This window comes from Mesocricetus auratus, unplaced genomic scaffold (genome assembly GCF_017639785.1).
Source record: "Mesocricetus auratus isolate SY011 unplaced genomic scaffold, BCM_Maur_2.0 Super-Scaffold_100022, whole genome shotgun sequence".
Lineage (NCBI taxonomy): Eukaryota > Metazoa > Chordata > Mammalia > Rodentia > Cricetidae > Mesocricetus > Mesocricetus auratus.
In genome coordinates, this window is record NW_024429203.1 from 23,537,264 (window position 1) to 23,549,385 (window position 12,122).

At 41.9% G+C, this 12,122-nt stretch overlaps 2 protein-coding genes across 4 annotated transcripts in view; one reads left to right on the plus strand and one right to left on the minus strand.

Annotated features, from left to right (window-relative positions):
* The window catches only part of LOC101835839 (phosphatidylinositol N-acetylglucosaminyltransferase subunit A-like), a 35,871-nt gene that overhangs the window by 11,021 nt on the left and 12,728 nt on the right, over window positions 1–12,122 (plus strand). The window lies entirely within an intron of this gene.
* Window positions 1–12,122, minus strand: part of Ube4a (ubiquitination factor E4A) — a 41,551-nt gene that overhangs the window by 8,499 nt on the left and 20,930 nt on the right. For all 3 annotated transcript variants that reach the window (XM_013112929.3, XM_021226748.2, XM_005069453.4), the window contains 8 exons: window positions 11,367–11,700; window positions 10,171–10,291; window positions 7,673–7,977; window positions 6,214–6,346; window positions 4,938–5,125; window positions 3,273–3,373; window positions 3,066–3,179; window positions 618–792 (listed from right to left, as the gene is read on the minus strand). In XM_013112929.3, the coding sequence (XP_012968383.1) occupies window positions 618–792; window positions 3,066–3,179; window positions 3,273–3,373; window positions 4,938–5,125; window positions 6,214–6,346; window positions 7,673–7,977; window positions 10,171–10,291; window positions 11,367–11,700 (1,471 nt within the window). The remainder of the gene's footprint in view (window positions 1–617; window positions 793–3,065; window positions 3,180–3,272; window positions 3,374–4,937; window positions 5,126–6,213; window positions 6,347–7,672; window positions 7,978–10,170; window positions 10,292–11,366; window positions 11,701–12,122) is intronic.

The following is a 12,122-nucleotide window of genomic DNA, read 5'->3' on the forward strand; positions in this document are numbered from 1 at the left end:
GGAAATAAGTATCTTTTTGAAACCTACTTTAACCAGGATGGAGATATTTTCCAGAATATATATGAATAATATAATGTACAGTGTATATGACACACACGTTAATGGCTATCTCATCCTCACAAAGCTTTTTTTGGTAGTAGGGATTCAATTTAGTGTTTTTACACTCACTAAGCATGCATTCTACCACTAAGCTACACTCCCAGCTCCTTCAAGAAACCAACTGTGTTATCAACTTATATTTTCTGGCATGTCAGTAATGGGCACCATCATTCTTTTTGAAGTTTTTCCAATTTGTTTTACTCTCAGATGTGGAAGTTACTGTCACCAGAGTCCAGTTTTCCTCTGGACAGGGTCTTGTGTATCCCATAGTGTCCTGGAACTTATGTAGATGAGGGTGACCTGGAACTTCTGATCCTCCTGCCTCAACATCCAAAGTGCTGGGATTACAGGTGTGTGCCACCATGCAGGATTTCATGCAGGCCAGGCAAGCCCTCTTCTATCTGAGCTGCATTCCCAGTCCCAGATTCTAACTCTTTAATTTTTAGCTGGGCTGATCCCCTAAGTGAAATAGAGCTTGATTCCTACATTTCTTGGGGAAAGCAGACGTCAGTTCTCACCTGATGTCAGGAAGGAAAGGGTACCAATTGTTTCATTGGACATGATGTTATGGAAACGTGCCAGCTGTCCAAACATCTGCAGGCCAGCCTCTTTCTCTCGGCGGGCTTCTGGTGTCAGGCTCTCCCATTCTCCTCGGTCTTTCTCTATCTGCTGAATTTTTATCTTGCTCAAATACTATGGAAACCAGAAACATGATACATCAGATAAGAGAAATGTAATTGAAGGACCATGGTATTTAAGAGGGCTTAATTAAAATCCAGTCATCTGGGTTTAAAAAGGTGGCTCAATGGTTACAAATTCTTGCTGCTCTTGGAGAGAATCAGGGTTTGATTCCCAGCACTAACACTATGGCTTATAACCACCTGTAACTCCAGTTCCAGGGGATCTGTTGCCCACTTCTGGCCTTCATGGGCATTGTATGCATTTGCATACATTCAAGCAATACACTTTAAAATAAAAGTTGCAGAGCTGGAGAAGTGGCTCAGAGGTTAAGAGCACTTGTTCTTACACATGGCAGCTCACGTCCACCTGAAACTTCGCTCCAGGAGATGCAATGGCTTCTTCTAGCCTCCCCGGACACCTGCTGCATATAGTGCACTTACATACATGCAAACAAAACACACATACACAAAATCCTAAAACAAAACAAAGAGCAGTCAACTAAGCTGGGACAACCAGAGACTATGTAAAGGTCTTGAGCCTTTGTCAAGGTAGGCTAGAGCTTTTGTAGGGCCAGTGAGATGGGTTAGTGGGTTAAGGCACTTGTTACCAAGGCTGAATGATGACATGAGTTTGATCCCCAGAACTCTCTTGGTGAAAGGAGAAAAGAGCCTCCCACAAGTTGTCCTCTGACCTCCACGTGTATACTACAGCAAGTGTATACATATGTACACACATACACACATATGTATACACATATGTATACTACAGCAAGTGTATACATATGTACACACATACACACAAATGAAAAATTAAATTTTAAAAGAACTTTTGGAAAGAAAAAAATAGTAACTGCTTGGAACTAGGATAGCATCAGGAGGGAAAGGAGGACCAGTGGAGCATCACACAGAACCCAGGCTAAAACACCAGGCTCCTAAGAAAAAGGGATCCTTCCTAAAACAAAATGCCAACAACACCAAATGTTCAAAACTTGCTCACCAAAACCCAAATTTCTATAACTATGCCTGGTGTCTAGAATTACTTAAAAATGTCATAATTATTAAAGCCCTTGTCTCTCATCATCCTACTATTGCAGCAAACAATGAGTTATCCAATTTCAAGAATGCTGGGTGCTTCACTCCCTGAATCATACTGTCCCCACACAATATATTTGTTTATCATAGGAACTGCTCTCATCTCCTCAGAGTGCAGGATTATGAAAAGAGCAGGAGGCCAAATCTGTCTCACAAGCCAAACCCAAGTTCCTTAGTGGGTTATCAGTGAGAGCTCCCAGCTGTCCAGTAGGCTACCCTCAAACTATGCTGTATCCTCCTCCTGGAGGTTGCTGCCTAGTCATACTGACACTCCGGCCTCAACCAGGAGATCCTGTTTAACTGCATAGAGCACACAGCTAAGCTGAGACTAACACCTATGGGCAAAAGTAAATCCTTCTTTCTTTAGGTTGTTCTTCTTAGGTACTTTGTCATAGCAACGAAAATCTGACAGTCACTGACAAAAATTAAGATCCTGTGGTTTTTTTTTTTTTTTTTACATTGTTGGTCTGTTGGTACCTTAGTTTGGCTTTACCACACTTAAAAAAAACAACGATTTATGTATATGTATGTGTACCACATGTGTGCAGGAGCCTGTGGAGTTAGAAAATGGTGTTGGATCCCCTGGAATTGGAGTTACACGTAGTTGTGAACTGCCATGTGGGTGCTGGGAACTGAACTCAGGTTCTCTGCAAAAGTAGTAAGTGCTCTTAACCACTAAGCCATTCTCCAGCCCCAATACCTTCTTTAAACTCTCAACCAAAGAACCACCATGAAGCTTCAATAATGACCCTTGATTATGTCTCTAATGAAACTGGTAAACGTATAAAGCTGTGCAATGGCAAGTGTGGAGCATATTATTACACCTACACTCTTGGTGTGCAAGAATGTTCTACAGTAAGCCTGGCAGTGGTAGCACATACCTGTAATCCCAGCACTCAGGAGGCAGAGGCAGGTGGATCTCTGAGTTCAAGACCAGTCTGGTCTACAGAGTGAGTGCCAGGACTGGTTCCAAAGCTACACAGAGAAACCCTGCCTCAAAATGAGAGAGAGAGAGAGAGAGAGAGAGAGAGAGAGAGAGAGAGAGAGAGAGAGAGAGAGAGAGAGAGAGAGACACCAAACCAAACCAAACACTACCACCAGCACCCCACTAGCACCGATGTTGATGATCTGAAGGCTTTGTCATTGACACCACCACAGATGGTATAGGAATAAGTACAATTCTTTCTTTTTTACCTGTATGGCTTCATCCAAAAGGAAGATAGCATCATTCATTAACAGGTTAAGAAATCGGAGAAACAGTGGGGGATTCATAGCTTCTAAATTCTTAGAGGCGTAGTCAGCCAAATCCTGTAAGTCCAGCCCAAGAAGATATTTTAGTATCAAATCACAACTTTACTGAGGCTGACCTGAAGCAACTGGTTTCATGAAAACCTCTCTTACCTTAATGCTCTCTCGGTAGCTATCTGTCCCCCACATGTATCTTAGGATGGGATACATAGGGCGGCGGTAATTAAACTTCTGTTCGAATTGATGGGGGTCCCCTAGAGTAAGGCAAGAAGAAGAAATCAGCAAGGGTAGTCTAATAGAGAACCATCAGGAGCTTATGCATATGTGGTTTCTTTACTCTGAATACCAAGGCTGCTGCCAAAATCTTCCCCCAGGAGTTCCCCCAGCCCATAGCCCTTGTGGTACGGGTATAAAACCTAGGTTGTAGCTATAATTACCTGCACAAGATCACATCAACAACACTAGTCAGCATTCCAAAAGGCAGAACTAGCTGAATTCAGTGGGTTGTGGATAAAAAAGGTGCAGACATAAAAGGGGAAAGAAACAAGTAGGGAGTACCTGGAGGAAGTGGGAGGAGGGAACTGGGGGTGGGTATAACCAAGCATTCTTCACATGTATGAAACTGCTAAAGGATAAGATATTCTATTAAAACATACATACACAACACACAAACACAGGCCTTGCACACATTAGGCAAGTGCGCTATCCCTGAACTACATCCCCAGCCCTCTCTAGAACCCCCTCCCCAACCCATCCCCACACTGAGACAGAGTCTCTCTGTGTAGTCCTGGCTCCCTGGAACTCACTCTGTAGATCAGGCTGGCCTTGAATTTACAGAGGTCTGCCTGTCTCTGCCTCTTGAGTGCTGGGATTAAAGGTGTGCTCAATTTTGACTCATTTTACAGGTGAGGAAATCAAGACCCAGAGTAAATAAAGAGACAAAGGCAGAAAAAAATATGGAAAGTTAGCTAATAAAATGTTAAATGCCTATTTAAATGTTAACTGTATATGTCACCAGATAGCAGAGATCCCCTTTAAAAAGACTCTTATGCAACTGCTTAACCTATCTTGCCTACTAGTTCAGACGAAGTTCTTCTTAATCAAGCCAGGGGCTCAGGACTGAAGAGAAAGACAATGTTATCTACTGGCACTGTTTTCTTTATTTTAACTATTTTTTTTATGTGTACATACATGTCGTGGGTATGTGTTCATACATGTTTGTGCGTGTGTCCATACATGTGTGTGTGTGCATTTGCACATGCACATATGGAGGCTAAAGGTTGACACCAAGTGTCTTGTTCAATTGCTGTCCACCTTGTTTTTTGATATAGTCTCTCATTAAAATCTGAGCTCACTAGATCTGGCCCGGTTAGATGGTCAGCGAGCCCCAGGCATCCCCGTCTCTGCCCCCCTAGAACTAGCACTATGGGTACATGTTGCTACATCTGGCTGTTTTAAACCTGGGTCCTAAAGCTCAATCTCAGGTCTTCATGATCGCTGTGCTTGCCAACACTATGTAGGAGGGATTTTTTTTATTTTTCTGTTCTTGTTTGTTTTTTGTGAGACAGAGTTGGTTCTACCTCTTTTAGTTGTATGACTTTTTGAGCATCTATATTCTCACATATAAAATGAGAATAATACAGAAAAACTTTCAGATAGACACGTTAATGATGCAGGAAAAAAATAGAGCCCTCTGCATCAGACCTGGCACACAGTAAGTATTCAAGAGATGCTAGTTAACATTTCTGTGACAATCGAAAATGATCAAGCTGTGAAACTTAGTTCTCAGCTCTAGAGCTGGTCACATGACTCCTTTACCTGTAAATTCAATGTCCACAAAAACCTTGATTAGGGCTTCTGAAAGTTGGGCAGCATATGGAAAGTTGCAGAACACACGTTTCCGGTGAAACACACTGGACACCAACGGATTTGGGGTCTGATCCAAGTGAGGCATCACTGCTTCTAACACCTCTGCTAGTTTAGCTCTCAGGTGGGGATTCTTCATTCTGCAGAGGGCAGAAAGCAAGATGAGCAAGAAGAGTACTTAATTTCTTCAATATGATTCTATTCTACCCAAGGAGCCAGTACATCCTATACCACTAATAAATATATAAAAAATCCACACCTGTTTCAAGTTTGTCAATACTTGGTTGATGCCCGATATGCCATTTAACATGTTGTTTTGAGATGGCTCTACTATGTATGTAGTCCTAGCTGTGCTAGAACTCCCTATGCAGACCAGACTGGTCTTGAACTTGTGGCAATCCTCCTGTCTCTGCCTCCTGAGTGCTGGGATTATAAAAGTGCACTATTATGCCTGCCCATTTAGCTCTTGAGGTGGCAGCTTACCCTGTGTGAGGAAACACTTAAGTATGTATGAGGGAGCACTTCAGTTTCTATGTAAAGCTTTGACATTGTTTTCTTCTCTACAAATATACTATTCTTTGCCAGGTTCATTGTGAATACATTTGGCTTCCCAAGTTTTCTGAGGGCAAAGGTTAGGTACAAGTACCTGATAGCATCCATATTCCCTACCTGTGTGTCTAATCAATGATTGTTGGCTTCTGACTTCCCTTAGGGTCTGCTCAGCTCAGGGAAGGTTAGTGTCTATATATTTTTCACTGATGTGCCTTAGAGAATTGTGGACTCTTTTTATTTTGCAGCAAATGTGCACTTTTGTGCATAGAAATTGTTTCCATTGGCCTACATACATACCCCACTCGCCACCAAAAAAAAAAAAAAAGAAAAAGAAAAAGAAATCAGGGAAGCAATTCTAAAACCCATAGTACCCGTTTCAGAGAAGGCTAGAAGTAACATGAACCTAGGTTTACCACTTATACAACTCAAGGTGCAGGAGCAAGCTTTGATTCACATAATTAGTAGAAGAATTTAACTGCACTTGGATGCCACTGGTGTGGCCTCTGGTATTCTGGTTAACTATTTTAACCAGGGACCAGCAGTGGAATTCCCAGCAGACCCTTTATATTCAGATTCATATTCTCTGTGGGCAGAGTCCTCTGCTTGCGAAGTCTCAGCACAGCAGGAGGGATGTTTTGTAGCTCTAACAGTGATGGGCAAGCTTCCAGCACCTCACCTTTCTATGCTTCCAGTGAAAATGGTGATAAAGTGAAGGACATGTTCCAGGGAATCTGCTGACGTCTCCAAGATGTCCTCAGCAAATCGCCGGAGAAAAATGAGGAAATCACCCAGGTTATCTGCAAAAAATTCTGAAAAAGATTCGCTGGAATTAGCCAAATATCTGTTCATTGATCCCAAACAACATTCCAGTCTGTCTCTTCACATTAACTAATGAAGGTTAAAAAAGTTGAAGTTTTTTTTTTTAAGATTTATTTATTATGTATACAGTGTTCTGTCTACATGTTTGCCTACAGGTCAGAAGATGGTACCAGATCTCATTACAGATGGTTGTGAGCCACCCCTCAGCCCTCAAAAAGTCTTTTGTACCAAATTTTTATCACCACCTAAGTATCAGAGATGGTGTAGGTTACTAACTGATCTCTTACATGTGTATCAAGCTTTATTTTTACCTGAATATGTGCATGAATAGTAGTAACACAAAATATTGCTAACACAAGCATGCTGTGCCCTCAAAGGTCAGTCACAATTTAAGCCATGCGTTAGGTGTGGCTAGTTACACCAGGTGACTGCAGCAAGGAGTTCCAGCATGGTCCTTCAAGCATCCTTCCCTTCTGGCACTCATACCTTGGCAAAGTCCCTTTCTGCGTTATCCTAGGTTAGGAGATTTCAAGGTTAGCTATCAAAGTTTGCAGCTTTTATTTGGTCCCTTGTGCTGCCACATCACGAGTGGTACTAAGAGGTATGTGGGGTGATTGGCAAGCAGCTGAGGCCTGTTGACAACCACATGACTGGGCTTGTAAGTGGATCTTCCAGCTCTCGTTGAGTCCTTAGGGTACTATGGCTTTGACTGACAGCTGGCCATGATCTCATTAGTGCTCTAAGCTAGGATCACACAGTCAAGTGCTCTGGGATTTCTGACCCAGAGAGCTATGTGTGATAATGCTTGTTGGTTTAAACCGCTTATGTTTTTTTTTTGGGGGGGGTAACTTGTTATATAGCCATAGGAGACCATGTTCAAGAACATGTAATCTGATTAGTGAACAACATCTACTGGTCCTTCACTGACATACATACACACAATTTCCCTTCTGAGTTAACTAACAAGAGATGCTTCTCTTTTTTTTCTAAAAAATCCCAGAGAGAGTTAGACAGACAAATCATAGGTTGAAAGACAAACAATATTAATGACAGAAACTAAGAGTGTGAAAACCCTGATTACAGTTCATCTTTTGAAGGCTGTTTTCTGACTATCACAGCACTGGAGACACAGAGCTGGAGAAGCAACCATTAGTGCCTCCATGCTTTGGCCAGTAGACATTATTTGCAAGTTTGAGTACTTTTTCTAAAAACAATGGAATGATAACTAAGAGTCTTTTGAGGATTAAGCTTCCAAGGTGACCCAGTTAAACTTAGGTGGCTATTAATAGGATGTTCCCAAGGGACAGGCTGCTTACCTGGCACATAAGCCAAAGAGCTGTAGCCATCTGGCAAAGGAAAACTTAGCTCTAGTGGCTGTGAGCCCTCATTGCCTATGGCCAGTTGAACCAGCAGAACAGCCATGGACACCTGCAAATTTAGACAGTTTTGCAGCATCTGAGGCTCAGTCATAGCAGTCTTGGTAGAAAGATAGATGGTCATCAGACGTTCGAACTGCTCACGGAGATTGTCAGCAGCAGGGCTAGAACTCTGCTGAGCATCCCGCCAGGCAACCTGCAGCCGATGCAGATTTTGGTTGATTTTTACCATCTGATCATGCAACCTGCCCCCAAAAAAGAAGAAGAGACCAGGTCAGGGGGGCTCATGTGGGGCAGTGTAGTGTAGACTACACTGGAAAGGAAATCCTTGTTTGGTTATTCTAGTGTTCTAAGGTTGTAGAAAGTTATAGGTACAATGACACAGAAGGCACTCACAAAAGTCACTGATGGGACAGAAGCAAGGTGAACTGCTCTGGGAAAATGTTACCATGCACTCAACAAATATGAAGATAATTATGAAGAGTTAGCAGCTTCAGAATGAGCATGGTGCATAGTGAGAGGTTATTACTGAAGACAGTCATTTTAACGAGGCAGAGTATGAGCAGCCCAGCACAAACTTTAGAGAAAACCTGATTTCTGCACAGTTAGAAAATTTTTTGAGAAGACAAAAAAAAAAAAAAAAAAAAAAAAGGGCTTGATCATAACGACCACACATAAAGCAGCCATCACTTGGCACACAACCTTGGAGCAGCTTCCAGCCCTCTGTTGTTTAGCATAAAGTAATTATTCTTCACAGAAGTTCACCTGAACATTGAAAGGAAGACCTAGAACTAAAGCTACTGATAACTGCATCTCCAACTACAATCAGAAATCACTCTCTTTGTTTTTTTTTTCTTTTTTTGATGCTGTTCATTAGTTTTATCAAGACAAGGTTTCTCTGTGTATCCCTGGACATTCTGGAACTCACTCTGCAGACCAGGTGAGATCTGCCTGCTTCTGCCTCCCAAGTGCTGGGATTAAAGGTGTGCACCACTACCACCCCCCCTTTGTTCTTGTGGACAGTGACTAGGGTTACTAACTGGGAAACTAGATACCAGGCATCTAGTCTGAATTTAGACTGGCGAGCAGATCAAGCACATGCTGAACTTCTGTCACCACATTTAAAATGTCATCAACAGGTTAAAAAAACTTTATAGCTGGGCAGTGGTGGCACATGCCTTTAATCATAGCACTTGGGAGGCAGAGGCAGATGGGTTTCTGTGAGTTCGAGGTCAGTCTGGTCTACAGAGCTACACAGAGAAATCCTGTCTTGAAAAGTAAAAAACAAAACAAAACAAAAAAAACAACCAAACAAACAAACAAAACTGTCTAATAAAGACAAATTTTCATTTTTTCAGTAATTTGCTACTGGAGTTTTGAAAAAAATGCCTTTCATTAATTTAAATATACTGAGAAGGCATTTAAAAAATCAGTATTTCAGGCCAGACATGTGATGCATGCCTTTAGTCCCAGCACTCAGGAGGCAGAGGCAGGTGGATCTGATTTTGAGGTCAGCCTAGTCTACAGGGCAAGTTCCACGACACACCAAGAAACTCTGTCTTAAAACAAGCAAGCAAGCAAACAAACAAACAGCAATTAGTATTCCTGGATCTGAGGAGATGCTCAGTTGGTAAACTAGTGCAAGCATGGGGACCTGGGTTCAGATCCCCAGCACCCATGTAAAAGCTGAGTCTTGGTGGTGTGCTCCTGTCGTGCTTATGCTGGGGACACAGAGACAGGAGGATCCCCAGAATTTTGCTGAATCAGTGAGCTCCAAGTTCAGTCAAAGACAGTTCCTCAAAACAGGCGATGAGGACCGATTGAGAAAGCACCTAACACCAACTTCAGGCTTCTACATCACACAGGAGCATGTGTATCCTGTCCTCAAGTGAAAACAAAATCAGTATTCATAACACTCTTTCTAGATCAAAATTAGGAGTGACTTGTTATTCCTCCCCCTTAAACTGGCAAGCATTCTCAGCTAAATAGGAGGAGAAATTGTAGTGACATGTAGCTGGCTTGCTAGAAACGGACCCTTTTGGAACCTCTACACATAAGCTCTCAACCTTTCCATTTCTAGAACCCTTTCTCTTTTGTGGTCATATTGGTCTTACTGGAATCCCTTATCATCATTCTCTCATCTTTTTTTTTCAGTTTTGTCTCTTGGTTCTTTGGCATTAGAATAAGAACTCAAGAGTAGTGAGTGAAATGTAAAATGAAAATAATTCAATCTTCCTAGATAACAACACACTGTTAATTTTAAAAAATAGATAAAAACTGTAAGTAATCTGTACAAAGTGGCCTCACATAAATTTAAACAAATGCACACCCGTTCTTTCCTTACGACATCCTAACATGAGTCTTTAGACTCACTTTCAACCTCTGAGCTAACCAGCTCTTCACAAACAGTTCTTTTCCAATGACATCAAAAGAGTTACCTGTGAAATCCCAAGTACAGGGTATACTCTGTCAGGGCCAGGTTCTCCGTCACAAGGTTGTAGCTCGGGGGGAATATTGGTTCCTGCACAGCTGGGATCAAACAGGTCTCTTTGTCCAAACCTTGAAAGTGAAAGGGGCGGTCAAGGCTCAGCACAGACTGGCTGGGACTTCAGTCTCCCTTTACTTTGCTCTGCCCCCATTGCTACAATGGTGTCTTCCTCACAACACATCTCCAACTACTTCTGTGTCTAAAAACACTTTCTGGCTTCTTGCTGTCCACAGATATAGTTCAATCTCTTGCTGAACCAGTGAAATCAGCAAAAACTAAAATGAGTGATAATACTGTATTTTTCCTAAGTGATAGGAGTGGACCATTTCCATTTCTTCTAGGTTGTCCTGTGTTCCAGCTGAGTGACTTTTGTGAAGATATAAGTTTTATAGTTAGAAGAGGATTAAAAAAACCTAGAAGGAAACCCATCAAAACTGAGGAGAGACTAACCCTGAGTGACAGAATCAGGCCTGACTCATTTCTTCTTTTTCACTTCTCTGTGCTCTTCAAGTGTCTCCTCTCTTCCTTCCCACTTCTTACTCTTCAAACCCACTTTCTCTAACCACATGGAACTTCTTACAATTCCTCAATAAAGACCTTCCACAGATTTTTTTTCCTAGACAACCTCAAACTCAGAGATCTGCCTGCCTCTGCCTCTCAACTGCTGGGACCAAAGATGTGTGCCATCACTCCCCACTGTTCCTTCCACAGACTTTTACAAACTGTTCTTGTCTTGTCAGACACTCCTGCTCCTTTGTTTGCCTTTCAAGACTCAGCCATGAAGACCCCAGCTTCTACAGAGCTGGTCCCTCACTTCTTCCTGCACTGTTGTCACTTTGTCAACCTATCTGTCCTCTTCTGCCTTCTGAGTTCAAAAAACAATGGCAGCTGTGCCCTACTGAATTTCTATAAACGATGAGGGAATGAACGTCCAAGGTTGTCAAACCAGACAGAGGGTCTCACCGAGGCCTACTATTTAAGGGATAACAGTTGTTTTCAAGAATTCATGTCTAAAATCACTGAAATAGTTCTTCACTGTGCCTCATCTGTTTTGAACAAGAGGCACTTTCTTAAAGGCTAAGGGAGCAAATGCTTTAGAGGTGGCATACACATTCACTATTATGAAAAGCCCAGTTCCCAGCCTACCTCTCATGTGTACATTTTTAATTTTTCGTTCTTCATCATTCAAATCCTTCAGGACACAGTATGAGGGATTAAAAGTGAGGAGCCGGGAGGATCTGGGCTTGCAGAATGGCTGGCACAGTTTCAGGAGAGCGGCACCCAGATTCAGAAAGAAGGCATCTGAGGCATACATTTGGAAGAAGATTTCAGGCATCTGATTGGCCCAGATCTTGGTCCGTCCTGCATTTGCATGCAAGCAGTTTCCAAGCCAGAACAAGGTACAGTGCTTGGTTTCTGGAGAAAGCTGGAGCAAGTTCTTCAGCATCTGGTAGATCTTCTCATGGAACTGAGCCATGAGCTGTTTAATCAGAGAACATAACCACAGAACATTCCAATTTCACAATCCTGGCATTTTCTTTTTTTACTCCTAAACACGAGCAAATATGAGTTTCTAAAAACATGCTAATCTTAATCTTTCCCTTCACTCTTTTTGTACCTTATTTCCTGATTCTGATATTTAAAAATATATGTATTTCTGGGTACTTAATGGGACATTTTCTGGTCAGCTGCCAAGCTGCAGAGAGTTTAATAGGTTTTATGGTTGGGAATTTTCTGTAAAGTATTAATGATAATTTTTCTGGCTCTCTTTGTCATGGCTCTCATAGCAACTACTCAACTCTACCACTGCAGAATGAAACTGAGCCATAAACAATACAAATAGACATGGTTACAGTCAATAAACATTTTTAATATTATATTACAATTATTTAGTGTTAATGT